The following is a 21,446-nucleotide window of genomic DNA, read 5'->3' as shown; positions in this document are numbered from 1 at the left end:
TTTGCGGCTTACTGATTGGTTGTTTCTTAATTTCAGAATATTTCTCAAATGCAAACTGCGGTGGTCTGTAATGCGGCCCAGACCTCCTCCTGAAATGGTTTGAGCGATCGGATTCAAACCCGTCTCGATTGCGTTTCGGAGGGCATTTACACCTGGTCTTTTCACGATCGGATAGCTATCAGATCACAGAAACAAATGAAGTGGCCAGGTGTAAATAGCCCGCTATTTTCATCATCATTCAGGATGAAGCTATAAAATTAACATCTGCACGTTAGTGATGCGCAGATCCAAGTAATACAAAATAATCTTCCAATTAATTGCGGGTGAATTAGAGGTACATCATTAATATGTTTAAATAAATATAATTATGTTTTAATGATTTTAGAGACTGAACTCTCCTTTCCCGGTAAAACAGTGAGCCTGCGTCATGCTTTTACTTTCGTTTTCAACAATATCTAGTGTTAGGTTAGTAAAGTATTTACACACACTTGATGTACCAATGCTGCTTTCTTGCTGGTTTTCCTCTGGGCTCTTCATCTGTTGTCGTCTGCAACATGTTAGTATCAAAATTAGCACAATCATAGTGTCATATGATCAACGTGACTAGTCGACGTCAAGCTTAAAGCGTCACGGCATTGCATTTAGGTCGACTAGTTGGTTCAACCCCTAGTGTGTGCAAGTGCATGACTGTGTGTGTAAAATATTTGCGAGAGAAAGAAAGAGACACTGTGGTAGCATTTATGAATTTAAAATTAAGCAGCTAAATCTATTTCTTTTCTTTGTTTTCCCTTTTAGATTGAGATTGTGAAAAATATCAACAATGTCCTCACCTAGCCCAGCTGTACTACGAGTAATTCTACAGGACCATGACGTACGGAAATTGTTCCTTCCAACTGGGATTCCAAACACAGTCGATGATCTTCTGACAATTGTAAAAGAGACTTTTCAATTGGAGGAACATTTCAGTCTCATGTACATGGACGCTGATTTTGGTCAGTTTTTTACTCTGACCGCTACTGATGACATTATGAACAAGGGCTCAATCAAAATCGTTAGAAAAGTAGCAGATCCATCAGTCATTTTGACACTGACACCTGTTTGTGACTCTGACATCTTTACACCAAGAGATTTGGCCCAGTATTCTACAGATGACCAAGCCTCAACCAGTTCTAGAGAGACTTTGCTATTTGCACCATCTGAGGGTCGCACGGAAAGTGGCCAGAAAAGTTTGAAGTTCCAGAGTTTTCCTTTGATGTTGAAAGAGTTCTCCAAACTGGAAATCAAGCATATTTTGAAGATGGTACTCTCCTTCAAATTCATAGTGTGAAATCTGACATGCTGCAAAAGCTTTCTGAATCCATATTTAAATACACAGCATATCCCACAAATCTCCAGATACAGTCGGTCATAGAGGCTTTGATAGAAAGAATCCATGCCTGAAGGAACCTGGATGTTTTTCAGGGATGTACGGCTGGCAACAAAGTCTGAAATTAAAAATGGGCAACTATCGTTCAAAGTTAAGAAACCGAGAGCTAGCCTACCCAGGGCTTGTGGTTAAAACCCTGAAAAGGAAGCATCCAAATGAAAGAGTTCCTAGCAAGAATGTCAAAAAAGCTGAACTGAACTATCTTCCTCCACACCCTAACGGGGAATCCCTTGAGAGTTTAGAAAATGAACGTCAAGCTTTGCTGGAGGAAATTTTAAAAAAAGACAATCAGAGAGTCATTGCAGAGAAAATGTCTAAAACATTCTCATACAGACGACATGAAGTTGTCAATCTCAGCCCACCAATTAAAGATTGCCAGGAGAGATGGCCTGCTTTATTCACAGAAGCACAGGTAAGTTACATTATTGTAGGTGTTATATTTTGATTGTTTGATGTCCATATAATGATTTTTTGTGTATGGATTATTTAACTCTTTACAGATTAAGGAGGAATTCCGACGAATTACTGCTGTGTCCCTGGAGCAAACCTTTATGTACAGACTAGATGGCTACACACCAAGAATCCTGGAGCTTTTGAAAGCTAAGGGAGGTGTTGCAGGAGTCAGGATACAGTCACGGCTCAGTGCATTGCTTCAGGTATGCAAAAAAGTAGCTGTATGAACAGAGGTGTAAAGTCCAGGTTCAGAAAGTAAAAGTCCTCCTCAGTATTTTGTTCCAATCACCTGGATTTGCTAATTAGCACAGTTTTCCAGCCAGGAGATATAACTAATTAATGAAATCAGCTGGCTGAGTTCATGGGTGGAATAAACATATGACAGGACTTTTACTTTCTGACCTCTGGACTATACACCTCTGTTAATAATCTGTTATGTTGATTTGTGTATTGGCTGCTAAAATGTGGTGGATCATCATTTACAAATGCCGCTCGATAACACCCGTTCCGCCACACTCTTCTATCTGTCCCTCCATCTGTCTTTCTGACTATTCTACTTACTGAAACCCTTCAAAAAAAAAGTCATACAAATTGGAAAAAGTTTGTCAAATGACAATTATTTAGTATTGATTATTAGAAATAAATCTCTTCCCAGGGTCACACCATTGAGAAAAGACGAGATGCCGTGATCCGCAGTCTCATTGAATATCTTGGTGAGGTGGAGGAGAATCTTTTCAAAGACGGCAGTGTAAGTCCTAGACATGTTATGCTAATAATTTCTATCCAATCTGCCACATAAGATATTCAAAGTGTTAGAAATGAAAGATTCATATTTATAGAGATAGTACACCCAAAAATGAAAAGAGTAAATATTTACAGCTAAAATGTTAGTTCAGATTGTTAGCTCGGATTTCATCAAAAATATGAGGTTGAGTAAATGACAGAATTGTTTTATTTTTGGGTGAACTAACCCTTTTAAGCCATTCTCCTTGAGTGCGTGTTACATGGGGTCAGTGTCACCCCTGCCAACAGTCATCAAGACAACCAGCTCAAGAGCACAGTGGTCCTTGTGAGGGGTAGATGCTGACTCCACACAACACACACTGGATATTGGATGTTTATTTGATTGGATGTTGAAACAATACAAGGGTGGGTGAATAAGTTCCAAATTTCTATTTTTGGATGAAATTGTTGATGGCTTCTTAAGTAAAAATTACTAATTTCCCAATCACCGAAGCCCAGTCATTCCCATATTGGTGACACAAGACCGCAAAGCCTGGTAGGCTGCTCAAACTTGTCATGTGGAAAGATGTAAAATTGTCCTAAACCTTTTTATGTTTATGTTTATACAACATTAAAGCTTATGAGGGTATTAACCTTTTAAATAATTTTTTTCCCTCATCCTCCTGGATTGCATAAGGATGACGATCAAGAAAACTTCCCGGAAGATGTCCTGATGATTCTCGTCCATGGAAACGGAGACGGAGAGCCGGTGGTGTCCATTGTGCTTGAAGGAAGCAAGGTCCTAACTAAATGTGGAAATACTGCGAAAGCTTGTGCTCTCCTGATGGGACTGGTATATGCCTAAAATCTTCAGTATCCCTCCAAGCTGAAGTACACTTTTGAGGTTTCCAGAAACTGTTTCTGGATCTTGATGGTCTGAAGCTCTCTCCTAAAGTACGATCTTTGAAAAATAAGCTGCTTGCTTGAAATGTTTCCATGGATGTTCATAGGCTGATCTGCCTTGTTGACTCTTGCTCCAAAATGTTCATTGTGTGCAACCTTTACATTTATATTTTTATTTGTTGTTAACATAACAGATGCGCATTCAACTGAGTTGATAATGGTTGCCATCATTTGATAAAAACTGTTTTGAACAAATGTTTTTATATTTACAAATTGCAGGATTTTTAATTAGCTTAAAAAGGCTTTCTAAATGCACTTGGGCAAGGACTTTATAAGTTTCCTTTTTAAGGGTAGGGGTAGCAAGTTCTTTGCGATCTTCTGTCCAGAGTGTGTTTTATTGCTTTATTGCAGGAGGAGTTTTATCTCAGTTTTTGTCTTAGCAGGAAGATCAATTCTTACAATTTCCACTCAAAAGGACTGGAAGAGATTGTCACAATTCTGCAAGATATTGAGAGTGAGGAGTTGTCGTCATTGTACAGAGCCCCTCCCCTCTCCGCCATGTTGGCAGGATTTCCGCGGCAAAACAATGAAAACATGATTGTTTACGTGTGTTGTTAACTCGGTAGTAGAGGAGATTCTCGCAATTCCGCGCTGTTTTACCATGCCTGGACGTCACTGCTGCGTTAAAAACTGCTCCAGTACCTCACACGATACATACGGAAAACATAGGAACAATGGAATACAGTTTTTTAGGTTACCGAAATGGACACAGCATCAGGGAAAGCAAGTCTCTGACCTGACGAGACGCTGGATTGCTTGGTTGGCTGATGCCTTTGATAAGATTGTCTGCTGTGCCTTAACGAACATGTGCAAAAGTGTTGTTTGAGTGACTTGTTCATTACTTTTTTATTTCTTTGAAATAAATGCTTGAAACAACTTGATATGGCTTAACAATATTTATTGAGAACTGAATATTTATTTTTTGGACAACATAAGTAATAATAATAATAGGCCTACTGTTATTAGTGCAAAAGAACAAATATCTTGATGCTACTTCTCCAAATACCGCTGTTTTGCGCTTGATGTGAGCTTGTTCCTGTAAGGTCCCTTTTCTTTCGCCTTATCTTTTTGCATTGCTTTACTTTCTTCCTTTTTTCCCCTCATATTCGTAGATCCGTCTCTGTCCCCCCAAAATAATAAATGCGTGAAAATAATAAATGTGCGAAAATTAAAGAGCTCTGGAATGTTTAGTAGCGCCTCTGTGAAGTTCTGAAGGCGTTGCCCCTGGCAACCGATAGCATCTCCTACCATCATGGCCGACAGACTCAGACCCCGCCCAAATCGGCACGTGACTCCTCACTCTCAATATACTGTAAAAAATTATTTTATGGAAAAGTAAATAAAGCAGGAAAAATCATGTATCTTTTGTAACAATGAAAACTTTGGAATGTTAAGTAAATCCTAATTATATACTCAATTTTTACTTGTAAATATTATACATCCAACCGACAAGTAAATTTGACTTCTGACTCTCTGCCATATTTACACGCATTAATCAAGTACTTGAAGCAAATTTTTAAAAAATCGAGTAAAATTTACGTTATCGAAGAAAGGAATCTGCGCATGCGCGGAAAGAAGAAAACCAGCGATCATTGAGGGATTTCCAATCTCCATCTGCTCTCGACGGGTAAGCAACAGTTAAAAACTGCATTATTACGGATTTTTTATTTAATTTATTCTGTAAATGCAACTACGATCAAACAATGTTCTTAATGACAAGTTAGCATCGTTAGCTTTCGACGCGTTAGCCATAGGCCTATTTTTTTCTCAGTTTTAAACTTTACGTTTTACACAAGTAAATTACGCCTTACAAGCTTTACAGTCTATGGTTACAGTCAATGGTTACAGTCTATGGTTACAACACAGTCAACATGATGAAACTCTCTCCAAGATGATTCAATGTTAATATTATTATACTTGATCTGTAGATAAAGCTCTATGGTTTCACATAAAATGACTATCTTGCTGGACTGTATTGCTGTATCTTAATCATGTTACTTTCTACCGTGTGTCTGTTAGATCACAACACTGGAGTCAGAGCACTATAATTGTTCTTCACGCGCACAGTAACTGATATTTAAAACTGTTAAAGGAAAAGGCTCAATAAACTATTGCATAGATAGATACTGTATAATACACTACGCATCAATATGTCTTTCCTTTGTGCTTTGAACTTTTCAATGTTCATTCAAATTATGTTTCATAATTTCTTTACAAAGACTTTTGAAAATTTTGTTTTTAGAAGTTGGTGGTCATAAACACATTTGAAGTTTGTTCAAAGCCCAAACTGTATAATTAAAAACAAGTTTGATGGGTACATTTTCCATAAAATTTTATTTTATTTATGTTAGTCTTCATTTCCTTTTCTGACATACTGCAGTTCTTGTTAAAACACACTAGATATGCAAATTCTATGCGTTTTGGGCACTTTTTGTGTGAAATCATATTAATTTTGTCCATCAAAAGTGTGCTTTGACTTTAATTGAGCGTGAGCAGCGCAGCAAAAATGGACTCGAAGCCGAAACCCCCGCTAGTTACTGTTGCTACGTCCGACAAACAAATGGTCAAACACGACCAGCTCGACAGATTGCCATGACGGGAAGAGGTGTACCCGTGCGTGTCAGTGACCTTTTTTGGGCAAATACCTCCGCGTTTTCTGCTTCCAATTCCTTCTCCTTTTCAGTGCTCTGACAGGACTGCTCCTCCTCAGGCTCCCTTTCCAGCTGGCATCCAGGAAGTGGGGGGTGCTCAGGACTCTCTGTAAAGAAAAATATGTTTGCACATTAATGATTATAATTTATTGTTCTCACCTTTTACAGCTGCCACTGGTTAGTCAAATTGGAGAGCCTTGTGTTTACCCTGGAGCAGCTACAGTTAGACAACCAGATGACCTGCCCAACTTTCCCCTGCCATCCCAACCTACCGGCTTCTGCACAGTGCTGAATGAAAGTGCCATGCATTATTACACAGAACTGAGCATTTCTTTGCCTGATTCTATAGCTCTGGAACAGGAGACCAGAGAACAGAGCACAAACAACTTATGGTTTAACGAAAGGTCTGGCCGAATCACATCAACTTCTTTTAAAAGAATCTGCTCTAGGAGAGCTGACCATGAAAAAATAGCTAAAAGTTTAAAGAGCGCAGGATCAGTTCAAACGAATGCCATGAAAAGAGGCATAGAACAAGAGCCTATAGCAGCGATACATTACACCAAGCTCACAGTCATCTAGTGTATCCATGTGGTTTTGTTGTAAATCCCAATGCCCCACACCTTGGTACGTCACCTGACCGCAAGGTGATAGAGAGAGGGAGTGAAAGCTCAAACTACGGGCTTTTAGAAATTAAGTGTCCTTCCAAGAATAGCTTCACAGAGTGTCCCTACCTTTGCAAGCAGGCTGATGGCAGCTATAAATTAAAAGCCCATCATGCCCATCATTATCAAATAATGGGGCAGCTTGGTCTCTCAGGTATGTCCTGGTGTGATTTCTTTGTTAAATATGAAATAGACTACCACCTAGAGAGAATACACTTTGATGTTGCAAAATGGGAACAAATGAAGTTTAAGCTTGATGCATTCTTCTTTAACTACTATATTATGTGCCAGTGATTCTTATTTTGTTCTATTGTTTGGTTCGCAGTGTATTCTATATTACTCAACAGCATGTTGTTGACTCTCTATATATTTAGATTACATATTACTGTTAATTTTTTTAACTGAGTTACACTAGTAAGAGTTACTTTTGGCAAAAGTTAAACTGAAAATGGAAAAAAATACAATAAATACATTTACGCCAGTAGTAATGTGAAAAATGCGTTCCGCTCACCACTTTCAACAGCATGTTGTTGACTCTCTCCTGCATCAGTAGTGGAGGTGGAACCGGAGGATGTGGTAAAACTCTTAATGGTTATGTTGTATCTTCCTAGAAATGCCTTTCAATCCAGTATTTCTTTGTCTCTTTCTGCAGCAGCACTGCACTTCCTTTCGGTGTTGGTCTATGTAGTCAGCTCAAAGCGATTGAGAAACTTAAAAATGTAGTCCACTCTCAGTCCTGGTAGACACACAAATAAACTCTTCTGTTTGATCTTACTGGCAGGAATGGCTGTTAGATGGCCAATAGTTTTATCAACAGCAACAGAATGGCATGGGTTGCTTAAGGATGAGAAAAAAGTATGCTTTTGCTTCTGAAAATAGTGACCAATGGCATAGCACATGCCTCCGGTCCCCAAATCTGCAAAGATAAACCTTCTCACCAAGAAGGCACAATCATCATCATCATCTTTAAGGAAGACAATGTGAGAGTTTCTCTTCGTCTCTCTGGCATAACTCTATGCATGTATTATTTGACCATCAACTACTACTCTGTCATAGTAGTTGACAATGTCTTTCTTTAAAGAGTGAAGTGCCGGATAGTCGTCATGTTCTAGCAATTTTCTTTGTGGTCTGCCAAGTGCAGTGACTCCTTCAAACTGTTTTACCATTTGAACTGTCTTTTAAGATGTAGTTAACATCTTGAATGTGTCTTTGACCTCAATGGGAGCACAACTCATCAAAGATTTGACTGCAAGTGCCTTCTCTAACAAAAAGGTTTTGGAAATCTGTAAAGCTACACCCTGTGTGCTCTTTACCATCTCAAACAATTCTCTGTTGTAGCTTTCAAAAACAAAAGCAGAGTGAGTCCAGAGTGGCCCCCGGTCTTTAACACTTTGGGCTAAATGCAGACACAGATGAATGTTGAATGTCATATTACAAACACCATAAAGTCCTTCTGCTTCCTGCACAAATGCATTAAGCAGTTTTTCAGCCTCTGTGATCTCTTCTGAAGTGATAGATTCTAAGAGGAGCAAACAAACACCCTTCATAAGTTTTGCCCAGTGGACAAGGAACCTTTCACACAGCAAAATCAAAAGTGTTAGATTTTCAGTGTTAGAGTTCAGAGTAAAAATCATTTCAACTCTTTTTAAATCTAATTTAACTACAAGAGACTTATTCCTCAAAAAGAGTTGGTGTTGTCACTGGGAGTTAAATCTCATATTGATGGTTTAACTCTACAGTGTATGTTTCAGGGCGGCTGGTGAAAAATATCTTAGGTGGGGCTGTATCATGGGACCATGGGTATTTTAGCATTGTGGCATGCTCTTCCTCAAGACATCCGTCAAGCATCCACCCTTCTCTCCATCAAAAACCTCTTAAAAACACTTAAAAAATCGGAATATTACCAAAGTCCTTTTATTTAGTAGTGGAGTGGTGCGCATGGGCGCTGTAGAATCGCCCATAGCTGACTAGATTTGAGCTCGCTGATTGGCTACAGTTTATGTCAAACATTTATATCTTAAATCAGCGATTGGCTAAGCTGCTCCAGAGACCCGCCTTCCTGGGGCGATTTCTCCAGCGCTGATCACGTGCACTACGTGAAGAGAACACTTGTTATGCATAATATCCTAGTTAGTTTGATAGTGCTAGCTAACCAGTTCACCATGCAACAGTTATTACCACGCTCAAAAGGGTAACTTTATGTGTACAATTTCACGTAACGCTCAATGTATGGAACAAATACAGTGAGAATTTTCTTATTGGGAAATCAGAACAACCAGTAACGTTAAAGTGGTCCATTAACGTTAGTCTAATTAGACCTAAGTAACGTTAACGTTAGCATTTTCTTTTCAGGGTAAGGATATGTTTTGGTGATATTAGGATATTAGGTGCTTGTGACTTCGTGTTGTATTTCAAATATAAATTAACATGCTTAACGTGCATGGTGTAACTTATTTGTATTTGCACCTTGTCTACAGCTGGACGAAGGTAGCTTAACGTTCAAATAGTTGCGACACGTTTTATGTGAGGGTTTCAAACAACGTTAACGTTACCTAACTTAAACTAATGTTAGCTTAACCAACTAAATCAGGTGAACATGTAACGTTAACTTTACTGGCTTTGGGTGTGTAACGTTAAATGAGCGCGGCAGACGCGAATATGTCTCATTCACGCGTCGAGACAGGAACAAAAACCTCTCTTGGTAAGGATTAGTGAGGAGATTGTACAACCTGGTAAGTTGTATTGTAAGATGTACAAATTTCCCTTTTGAGTCACGTTATTGACCTACTAACCAGCTAGAAAGCTGCCGTGCTGCCATTTTACTATTTTCCCGATATTATAGCAGCTACATAACGTTAGGCCTACATATCTTGAAAAAAGATGGCCCCCAACGGTTTTCGCCTAAATTTCGCTTAAAACGTGTTTTGTTTTTTTCACCTTCATTTATTAAGGATACCGTTTAGGCTTCCTTTATCATGTTTCATGTGAACCTTTATGATTGTTGATATTGCGTCACTATTGTCTAATAAAATCGTGTAAATAAGTGTATTGCTTTATTTTTAGGTTATCACATTTCCGAGGGAAATGTTATGAAATTTGAATGTAAACGTTATGTTAACTCGCCTCTATTAGCTTTACTTTCTCTGTGTTGGTGCTTGTCATGGTAACGTGCACATTTTCTCATTCATTACGTTTCTGAATGTTGTTTTATTTTGTTGTTTTTTTACAGCACATCATGTTGGTTAAAGTGAGATTTGGTGGAACTCAGAAGTATGTTAAAGTTGCCCAAACTGAAGAGGGTTATGAAGACTACAACACATTTCTTCAGAAAGGTTGGCATTATTTCATTACACATCACTTACTAAAATGTCTTTTCCATTTACAACGGGACTGTAATCTGGTTATATTGCCCCAGCCACCAAGTTGTTTATTGTGTTGGGCAGTAATCAGTTCTTTTCAGGCAGTCCAAATATAGAATCTAAAATGCAGAAAAAAAGAACACTGCACACTGACCAGAATGCTCCAATTGTTAATACTTTTTAATACTAATAATAAATGGAAATGCACTTTTTCTTTGTTTTAAAATGTTTTTCTTAATTTTCCTAAATCTAATATTCTCTGAGTCATAGAAAAGTTAGGTCTTCCATTGCAGACCGAGCTGCATGTCACAGATGAATCTGGGACAGAAGTGGATGCGGATGTGTTTGAGGAGCTTTTACATGCAGGGAATCTTACCATCCATGTGTCCACAGAAAAGTCTACAGGTAAGACTTTGCTCCATTAGAGTGTTTGTTTTTCAAAGTTCAATTAAAGCTGAACTAGCCTGTTGTGCCCGAATATGCTAGACAGTTTGGTTCTCAAGCCTAAAAGAAGTTGTTAGAGGTTCTTGAGCAAACAATGGTATTTAAAACGTGTATGTTTCTTTTAAATGTCTTGCAGTTGTGCTTAATCAAGATCTCTCACATTCGTCGTCAGAGTTGCTTGTGTCCGACGCATCATCCTCTGTGACATCTGATTCATCAGATGCAACAGTGATTCTTGATAGAAACAATAAATATAAAAGAACCCACATTGAGCGGGAATCAGCTAATGAGGTATTGTGGAATTTCAGTAATAAATGAAATTAGTTATTAATACTCAAACACAAAGATTCTGTAGAAGAGCTGTGGTTTTATTGCAGGAATGCAGGAACATGATGACTACCTTTGTGATTCTTCTTCATCTTTTAGTTGGTGAGAAACGTTCTCCAGTCTAAGCCGGGGGGTGAAAAAATCTTGCACGAATATGACAAAACAAAGACATTGACGGATGCTACACGGCGACAAATGGTAAACCTACTGGTTGCAGACATAATGGAAGTACATGGGTAGGTATACCATGTTGGTAACTCTTTACTTGAAGGGGTGTGCAAAAGACTGGCATGACACCTTCATAATCATGACATGACATATGTCATGAATATGAAGGATGGTTTATGCATCTTTATGACAACTGTCATTAAGTATCATTCACTCAATTATGACATTTTTAATGCAAATATGACATATCAAAAATTATATAAGAAACATACGGAAGCCCTAAGAGGCCATGGAATATTATTTTTTTCTATCTTGTTTTCTCGTGATCACGACTTGTTTTTCTCCTGATCTCGAGATAACAAAAGTTGTTTTCTTGTGATCACGACTTGTTCTTGGCAAGAAAAGAATAAGCAGAATAAAGCAGCATCATGGATGATCGCATTCGCTTTTACTTTGATAACGGACTCACTCAAAATGAAATCGCTCTCTGTCTGTCAGTGATTGAAGACTTCCACATTAGTGTCCGACACTTGAGAAGGAGGCTGTCAGGTCTGCAACTTTATCGTAGAAGACAATATAGCGACCCTGAACGTGTAGTCAGTTTCATTGCCAGCCAACTTCAGGGACCGGGACGTCTGCATGGCTACAGAATGATGTTTGAAAGATGCGGATTAAATGGTTTGCGGCTGACCAGAGAAATGGTCAGAGAGGTACAGTTAAGTCTGGATCCATCAGGTGTGGAGGAAAGAAGAGGGAGAAGGTTGCGGAGATGACATTACTGAGTGCCAGGCCCTAACTATCTATGGCATATGGATTCTTATGACAAATTGAAGCCGTATGGCATAGCAGTTAACGGGTGCATTGATGGTTTCTCGAGGCACATCATCTGGATGCAAGCCTACTTCACCAATAATAATCCCAGAGTAATTGCTGGTTATTATTTCCGCGCTGTTGCTGAAAGAGTCGGTTGTCCTCAAATAATCAGATCCGATTTTGGTACCGAAAATGTTCACGTCAACAGGCTACAAGAGTATCTTCGTGAAGACTCAACAGGAACTGTGCATGGACCGTGTGTCTTTCAAGGAACAAGCCCATCAAACCAGAGAATGGAAAGTTGGTGTGGTATCTACAGACGACAAAACGCAGATTACTGGATGGATACGTTCAAAGAACTGCAGTCAACTGGTGATTTCACAGGCGATGCAACTGACAAATGTCTCATACGGTTCTGTTTCCTCTCATTAATACAGGTAACTGTTCTTAAGTCTGCTATTAATCTATCTTGAACATTTGTCCAAAACAATTTAAACGGGGCACATCTCTTTTGGCAAGTTCAGGCCAATTGCTCAGTCTATAATAGCCCAACTGTCCAATTGACCTTTATTATTATTGCTGTTGGTATTATCTTCTTATAGCCTGCTATTCAGTACAGATATACTGCTTTTTATCAGGCATTATCTGCTTTACATATAAAATATTTTGCGGTCAATGATAAAGGCTGTTGTGTAGGCTAGGCTAACCCTATTAGAATTTAATTAATCGCGCACATGCTTAAGTTAAATAGGTGGTTCAAATAATAGTCTATTTTTAATGTATTTGAAATAAATAAATAAATTTTTAAGTGAATTCATCTCTTTCCCATTCGCGATTTTTTAAATTTGGTTGATCGGTCGCTGTTCGTTTGCTGTGGTGCTGAATTTCGTGATCACATTTGCGGCGTAGGCTACACACAAAGTGAAGTAGTAGACCGCGGCATTCAGCACTTAAATAATATCGCTCAGATTTAAGCTAAGCTCCAATAATTTAATTTATTTCATGTTTTTACATGCTACTAGACAATTATGGTTTTTGGAAACAGATTGAATAGTTTTTTTTGTTTGTTTTTTTGCAATTAAGTAGCCTAGTTTATGGCAATTGATGTTCAAGTTCTACTGCTTCAGTAAACCCTGCGTACGGTGTTACGGTGTACATTTTAGTACATCCTCAGACCTCAGACATATGAAGACAAGGCATCATGCCTCAGACTAAAAGGCTTCAGTCATTGGACAAAACGGCATCGCGTCTCAGACTGAAAAGCTTCAGGTCTCACTCAGGAAAAACAGTGTCAGGTGTCAGGTCTCGTACAATTAGGCATCAGACGAAACAGCCTCAGACAAAAGACATCAGACATAAAGGCATCGGACGAAACGGCATCAGACGAAACAGCCTCCGAGAAAAAGACATCAGACATAAAGGCATCGGACGAAACGGCATCAGACGAAACAGTCTCAGACAAAAGACATCAGACATAAAGGCATCGGACGAACGGCATCAGACGAAACAGCCTCAGACTAAAGACATCAGACATAAAGGCATCGGACGAAACGGCATCAGACGAAACACCCTCAGACTAAAGACATCAGACATAAAGGCATCGGACGAAACGGCATCAGACGAAACAGCCTCAGACAAAAGTCATCAGACATAAAGGCATCGGACGAAACGGCATCAGACGAAACAGCCTCCGAGAAAAAGACATCAGACATAAAGGCATCGGACGAAACGGCATCAGACGAAACAGCCTCCGAGAAAAAGACATCAGACATAAAGGCATCGGACGAACGGCATCAGACGAAACTGCCTCAGACTAAAGACATCAGACATAAAGGCATCGGACGAAACGGCATGAGACGAAACAGCCTCCGAGAAAAAGACATCAGACATAAAGGCATCGGACGAAACGGCATCAGACGAAACAGCCTCCGAGAAAAAGACATCAGACATAAAGGCATCGGACGAACGGCATCAGACGAAACAGCCTCAGACTAAAGACATCAGACATAAAGGCATCGGACGAAACGGCATCAGACGAAACAGCCACCGAGAAAAAGACATCAGACATAAAGGCATCGGACGAAACGGCATCAGACGAAACAGCCTCCGAGAAAAAGACATCAGACATAAAGGCATCGGACGAACGGCATCAGACGAAACTGCCTCAGACTAAAGACATCAGACATAAAGGCATCGGACGAAACGGCATCAGACGAAACAGCCTCCGAGAAAAAGACATCAGACATAAAGGCATCGGACGAACGGCATCAGACGAAACAGCCTCAGACTAAAGACGTCAGACATAAAGGCATCGGACGAAACGGCATCAGACGAAACAGCCTCAGACAAAAGACATCAGACATAAAGGCATCGGACAAACGGCATCAGACGAAACAGCCTCAGACAAAAGACATCAGACATAAAGGCATCTACGAAGCGGCATCAGACGAAACAGCCTCCGAGAAAAAGACATCAGACATAAAGGCATCGGACGAAACGGCATCAGACGAAACAGCCTCAGACAAAAGACATCAGACATAAAGGCATCGGACGAAACGGCATCAGACGAAACAGCCTCCGAGAAAAAGACATCAGACATAAAGGCATCGGACGAAACGGCATCAGACGAAACAGCCTCAGACAAAAGACATCAGACATAAAGGCATCGGACGAACGGCATCAGACGAAACACCCTCAGACAAAAGACATCAGACATAAAGGCATCGGACAAATGGCATCAGACGAAACAGCCTCAGACAAAAGACATCAGACATAAAGGCATCGGACGAACGGCATCAGACGAAACAGCCTCAGACAAAAGACATCAGACATAAAGGCATCTACGAAGCGGCATCAGACAAAACAGCCTCAGACAATACCATACCATAGCAACCATCCAGAAAACCCTAGCAACCGCCTAGCAGCCACCTGAACACATGAATAAGACATATCAATGCAAGTGATGCACCGGCGCCTCCATGTCCTAAGGATTATATTGTCTGCTATATTTGCTTCTTATTGATTAAATCCAGGCAATTGGTTGATGAAAATTTTATTAAAATTAAGATACAATTTATACAAAACAAAATTCACTTTAAAGAAAGGCTTTCTACAAAACAAAACTTAATGATGTGGTCAAAATCATGTCTGACCCATATGTGCGCATCTTATCTTACTCATGCTGTTCACTTTTCATAATCAACATGGGAATAAATAACATTATAATATTTTAACAAATATGAAACTAAATGCGCTTATTTAATGGCTATAGCAGGGGCGGGCAAACTACGGCCCGCGGGAATCCGGCCCGTCGAGTATTAAAAAAATTGTCTTAAAGATCGCATTCATTTAGCCGCTTTCCTACAATACTTTGCGTTATAAATTTGTGATTAAGTGTAGGCTACACAAATTCGTGTTCGCTTCAGTTAAACTCAGATTCAGCGCGTTCTTCATCTTCAGCCCTTCATTAATCCATTATATGCTGTTTTTATTAATCCCTGATATGATTTGTTTTTATTAATCCCTAATATGGTTTGTTTAGGATGAACTGGACACTGTTGTAAATATGTGGAATAACCATCGAATCCGACGTAGCAATGGTCGTGACTTACAACATGGAAAACCCTTCCTCATGTACAACTTACCAGAACTTTATCAATCAAAAGACTTCTTGAATCCTGTAGATGCTGAAAAGTTGGATGTGATTATCCATGAAAACGTCTGCCTGTGGAAATCAGACATACTGTGATCATGACTTCGATGACCTCTGCATTCTTGTTATGGAGGAGAATAATCTACAGCCACAGAGGCATTGAGACTCTACAAAAACATTCGACCTCTGGTTAGAGAACTTCTAGCTTTATAGATCTATAAAATATGCCATAATTGTTTTTGTGTGTAAACATGAAATGTTAGTTTTTTCTAGGTTGCAGGTTATACCCTTTAGTTTCATAATTTAATGTTTTTTTATTTTTTTTATTTTGTCACCTAATGGAAACAGAAACAAAGTACAGTAAAGGATGAGTCAAAGAACTTTGTTTTAATATGACAGCAATAGAAAGATCCATACAACTGTGTAGAAAAATAAAGATGCAGATATGATCTGGGGCCTGTACCATGAAGCCGGTTTAGGTGGCTAGCCAGCTATGTTTCAGCTTAGTTTCCGCCAACTCTGGGTTTTAGGTACTATGAAAGCAGCTCGGCTTTAATCGGTGTTCGTTGCCATGGTATCTTACGCTGCACGGCTAGCCTGCTCCGGGGCAGGTTAAGTTCTGGATTCGAGATCTCAGACTGAAGTTTGACCAATCAGCTGTGAGCAAAGAAACATATAGGTGACGTAACTGATTCCCGGCGTCTGTTCTCTGTTGCAATGGCTTCACCTTTTCTCCCAAATCCTGTGGACATCTCCGCGCAAATTGTTAGACGAGCACTTCGTAGAGAAAGAGTTTTTAGGGACAGACAAAATCCCTTTGACTTTCCTGATATTTACTTGTATGAAAGATACAGATTTTCCGCGGAGGAATGTCTTATCTTTGCGAACTTCTTGAGCCACACATAACAAATGTGACTCGTCGAAGCCATGCACTTACTGTACCGCAAATGGTATGTATTGCGTTGCGGTTTTTTGCAAGTGGTACATACTTGTATGCGGTCGGTGATGCAGAGAATCTAGGGAAAAACACGGTCTGTCGAACAATTCGCAAGGTGGTCCTCGCTCTGCAGGGGTACATAAATAGCTTCATTGTGTTCCCTGGACATTTATCCACCATGTCCATAAAAGAGGGCTTTTATAAAATTGCCGGTAAGATATATTGATAGGGTGACATCACATGAACAAATGTAGCCTTTCACACAAATTTTTTTTTTCTTCAAAAAAAAAAAATTCACACTTAGAAATCTATTATACAATAGTCTGCAGTAGCTACCTGTTAAGAAATGTTTTAAATATATATGTTTAATTCCTATGATAGGATTCCCTAGAGTCATGTTGCAATCTCCACAGCTCTAGGAGAACATGAGGCAGATTATGTGAACAGAAAGTCCTTTCACAGCCTTAATGTTCAGGTAGGGCTACTATACCCTATGTGAAATTATTTTTATTTGCATTGAGATCAATCTTTAAATAAATAGTAACTAACAGATAGGACAATGATTTACTGTACATTTCATCTGCAGATGACTTGTGATCATGAATGCATGATCACAAGCTTGGATTCCAAATGGCCTGGCTCAGTGCATGACTCACGCATTTTCCGTGAGTCTATTTTGTGTCAGCGCTTTGAGGAAGGCAAGTTAAATTTGGTACAGTACACTTTACATTTTTTATTTTAATGGCAAAACTTACAAATTTTTCCCCTTTTCTGTTCTATGACAGGGCTTTTTGATGGCCTGTTGGTAGGAGATAGAGGTTATGCATGCCAGAGGTTTTTGCTAACGCCCTATCCTGACCCCCAGACAGGGCCACAAAACCGCTTCGATGTGGCCCTCAGTAAAACCAGGGTCAAGATCGAGATGACCTTTGGCATCCTAAAGGCACGTTTCAACTGTCTTAGGCGTTTAAGAGTGTCACCAGAGCGGGCATCACAGATAGTGGCTGCATGTGCCATTCTGCATAATATAGCCACTATCAGAAAGGAGCGAGAACCACCACAAAACCAGCTTCTCCCTGATGAAATTGACCCCATCACACTTGACCACCCAGCTGGGGCAGCTGTCAGAGATGCGATCACATCACAATATTTTACTTAATAAAAGCACACTGACACTGCAGATAGGACTCAAACTGTTTTATTGGTCATGTGGCTAGGGAGGAAGAAAGAGAGCAAGAAAATTACATTAATAGACATTCATAGTGTTCATACTAAAGCGTTACTTGTTTAAAAAAAAGTTCACAAACGGAGATCTGTTTTTTCCAGCTGTTTGATCTCCAATTTAATTTTTTTAATTTGGAGCCTCCTCAGCTCACAGTCTAGTTCTAGGCTCCTTTTATAAAGGGCCCTGACTGAGTCTGTTTCCACCTGAAACAATTCCACCACAAACATGATCATTACAAGTTTTCTGGAGGTTGATCAAATCACAAAAAGTGGCATGACTATCTACAAACATAGGACTGACTGTAATTTATGTCAAGGGTTTAAAGCATTACCTTGTTCACATTCCTTCTGTAGCCCATTGAGGAAGAGGCTTCAGTTTCTGGGGCAGGTTGTGAAAAATCCTACAATAAAAGAGATGTGTAAGGGCCAGTCACTTAATTATGACATTCAAAAGGAAGGTTTCTTCAAACATCTTATATATATTGCCACAGTTCTTCTGGATTAAGTCTCAGTTTTTTTCTGTTTCTACATGTAATCCTATAAAACCTCAACGATGTTGAGATCAGTTCTCCGTGTGGATCAGACACTGCTGTCAGGCTCCTAGTGCATACAAAAATGTCACTGGATTTTAACAATTAATAGCAAAAGGAATGTTTAGAAATGTAAACTGATTTTCTTACTGACACACTACAGCAAAAGATAAAAATAACTGGCTTTTTTTGTGTGTGAAAATATATAAATGAGACAAAAATGGCTACAAATCATTAAAAAAAATGCAGTTACACCCTTAAGAACACATTCACAGTTTTTGGCAATGTGTTCTGCAGAGTGTGGTATAGACATTTAAATTAATTTTGTTCAGTATTAACTTATTACGCCCAACTATAGGGGATGGTTTGCATACACATACAAATATAAAGAGCAAACAATTACACAAGTCAGTGATTTCTAGTGATTTCTAGTTTTCCAGCGACATCTAGTGGTGGAAATCTCCTTTACAGCTGCTTTATAGTGGAATTATGAATAGAATTCTCTTTGCATATTTGAATAATTATTTTACTGTTTATCCATTTAAAGGTGCTTTGAAACAATCCGTATTGTATAATACGTTATAAATAATGATGCCTTGATTTGAAAAAGTAATTGATTTGCAAATCCGATATTAGCCTACTGGATGTGTTGTGTTCTCGTCCCCTTAAGACATAGTCTTATGTTGGTTGGTTTTCAAATCAGGTGCTATCAAGTCGACCATTTCAATAATCATTAACAGAAGAATGTTCACAAAGCGTTCCCCGTTCACAGTAACCGGGTCGTCTCATTCAATACAGCAGCTGTTGCTGTCAGCGAGTCGCCACACATGAATACTCATGAGTCAGGCTACGAATGTAAGTTACGTGCTGCCCCAGCGCGCTCACGCTTACTAATAAACGCATCTTTATTAATACTACTTACTAATAGCACTAATAGCACATTAAATAGCACATCTAGTGGATGCATAACGCAAACCCAGTCAAACGTTTGTCTGCAGTATCTTATGCGCCTTATAATCCGGTGCGCCCTATATGCAGTTAATGTTCTGAAATAGGTCATTCGTTGAAGGTGCGCCTTATAATCCGGTCGCCTTATAGTGCGGAAAATACGGTACAAATCCAACCGGAACTGAGAGGTAAATCCACTACGAATCCAACAGGAACAGTGAATCACATTTCCAGGATGAAATCCGATATAATCCTTGACGTCCTGAAGAACTCATGCCTGATGAAGCCTTCGTATCTGAAGTGGCGTCCACATGCAGTTTATGCTCACAGTCCAGTGGAAGCAAGTTCATTTAATATGCTCACTGCTTTAGTGAAACAAAGTTTTTTGACTAATGTAACGGCTTTCCTTAAGCCGCTGTGTTATTGGTAATAGGAGTGAGCAGATGATTAACGCGTATAAACTCCATGAACACAGATATAAGATGCAAACAATGTCTTTTATTTCTTGTGCTCTAATGAATAAACGTTGCTTCCAATTATCTTCTCTGATGTCTCGTTCTTTGTTGTTCAAAGCATATCCATACCTTGCAGCTTCAGCGCACGCATATTGTCCATATTCCATATGTCCTTGAACATGGCTCAACACGGTCAAAAAACTGTGTGCTTCCCCACTACCAATACACCTGTTGCTTAATTACACATGTGCTCCTAATATACCAGTGTCAGAGCACCCCCAATGGACAGATATATAATTATATAAAAATGGCTCCTACAGAATGCTTCAAACTTAAAGCATAGATGAACAGCTGATGATGAAGGATTGCGATATCTGCTGGGCGTTTCCCATGGCCATGACAAAGGGACGGGTTTTTGTGGACCCGGTTTAGAAAGTCCACCATGTTCGTTCCAACCTATAAAAGAAAGTAAATACAATCCAGATTGTTTCAATGGTAACGGTGTCATTATTCAGTTGAACTCAGTTCAGTGTTGATTCAATTCAGTTCAAAAACTGTGTAAAGTTCATCATGATATCAACAATCAATATTTTTATTTGGCGAAAAGCCATATAATAAGTGGTATACTTTATTACTTAAATGTCTTGTTTGATCTTGTTTTTTTTGTCTAGGATCAAAGCAGCTTAATAGGAATTGTTTTGAGGTAATAAAGTTAAATGAACATCCAGGCAGTTTTCATCACAAAATAAACTCCTTCCAGGTGATATGAGATCCCTGCACTTTGTGTTGATTACCCTGCTGAAATATCAACTGGCTGGATGTACAGTAACCCTTGCTTAATGCACAAGCAGTTCCAGTCAGGTCACAATGCAATTTAAATAGCAGTTATGCAGTTTTATACTTACTAGTTGAAGATCAATGAAAGCCTTTCTAGCTTCATCAATAGATGGACGAAATACCAATTCTGTACACCGTGGCAGGAAGAAGAAAGGGAAGGACCAAAAGAGCAACTTCTATTCTCTGCAGAAAACAAACATAACACCTCAGAAACAGGACCAGCTAACAATACACTAAAGTTAGTGCGATAAGCTTCAGACATACAAATAAATATGCAATAATGATACTAAATACCTAAAGTTGCCTTTTAAAACTTATAAATGGCTATAAGCTCAGAAGTTTGCAGCCTTGTGAGCTACTATAGCACGGATCAAATTTATATGCGTTGGTTGAGTTGATTATCACACGCAGTAAATTATAAATGTAAAAGCAGCAAAAGTGTATAATAAACATGAACTTAACTTACCGTTAAACTTGTCGATAAGACTGGGTAACTGCCCCTCAAAGAGATTTCCCTCAGAAGTGTATCCATATGCTTTTCTGACTAGTACAAAACGACATTTTGAATTACATCACTTACCAAAAACAAATTTATGTATGTAAAAATTATTTGTACCACACATGCATGAAATCCCCTGGTCCAACCCACGGGAGTGCGCAAGCACGCACGCGCTTTGAAAGCTAGTTTTCGCGGTGCTGATAAGTCGATTCATTTCTGCGAATCATTTTGTTTCAAAATTGGTGAACCGGTTTATTTGAACCGGTCCGGATGGTTGGTTCTTTTAGACCTGCGGTCCCACGACATGTTACGTACTTTTTATGTCTTTACATGTCGGTGTGGACAACTGCAGGCGTTTTACACTTGTACTGTTTT

General features: G+C 39.2%; 1 protein-coding gene and 2 long non-coding RNA genes across 3 annotated transcripts in view; 1 reads left to right on the top strand and 2 right to left on the bottom strand.

The window, feature by feature from the left end:
• Nucleotides 1-5,044, top strand: part of LOC143718359 (uncharacterized) — a 12,418-nt gene extending 7,374 nt beyond the window's left edge. Inside the window, exons 2-5 of the mRNA XM_077209460.1 lie at nucleotides 796-1,838; nucleotides 1,927-2,082; nucleotides 2,535-2,627; nucleotides 3,300-5,044. Of these exons, the coding sequence (XP_077065575.1) occupies nucleotides 1,464-1,838; nucleotides 1,927-2,082; nucleotides 2,535-2,627; nucleotides 3,300-3,467 (792 nt within the window). The 5' untranslated portion in view covers nucleotides 796-1,463 and the 3' untranslated portion in view covers nucleotides 3,468-5,044. The remainder of the gene's footprint in view (nucleotides 1-795; nucleotides 1,839-1,926; nucleotides 2,083-2,534; nucleotides 2,628-3,299) is intronic.
• Nucleotides 5,045-17,760: 12,716 nt separating this feature from the next.
• LOC143718408 (uncharacterized) lies at nucleotides 17,761-17,964 on the bottom strand. The gene is made up of 2 exons (XR_013196374.1): nucleotides 17,886-17,964; nucleotides 17,761-17,791 (listed from the first exon to the last, which is right to left on the bottom strand). It is a non-coding gene; the product is annotated as an uncharacterized LOC143718408 (long non-coding RNA).
• A 2,193-nt stretch (nucleotides 17,965-20,157) lies between these two features.
• On the bottom strand, nucleotides 20,158-21,245 carry LOC143718412 (uncharacterized). Its single transcript, XR_013196378.1, has 3 exons — nucleotides 21,024-21,245; nucleotides 20,641-20,745; nucleotides 20,158-20,191 (listed from the first exon to the last, which is right to left on the bottom strand). It is a non-coding gene; the product is annotated as an uncharacterized LOC143718412 (long non-coding RNA).
• Between the last annotated feature and the right edge of the window lie 201 nt (nucleotides 21,246-21,446).

This window comes from Siphateles boraxobius, unplaced genomic scaffold (assembly GCF_051911475.1).
Source record: "Siphateles boraxobius isolate OS27281-9 unplaced genomic scaffold, OSU_SipBor_1 61, whole genome shotgun sequence".
Taxonomy (NCBI): domain Eukaryota; kingdom Metazoa; phylum Chordata; class Actinopteri; order Cypriniformes; family Leuciscidae; genus Siphateles; species Siphateles boraxobius.
The sequence above is the reverse complement of the archived record's forward strand: the minus strand, read 5'-3'. Positions and strand labels throughout refer to the sequence as shown.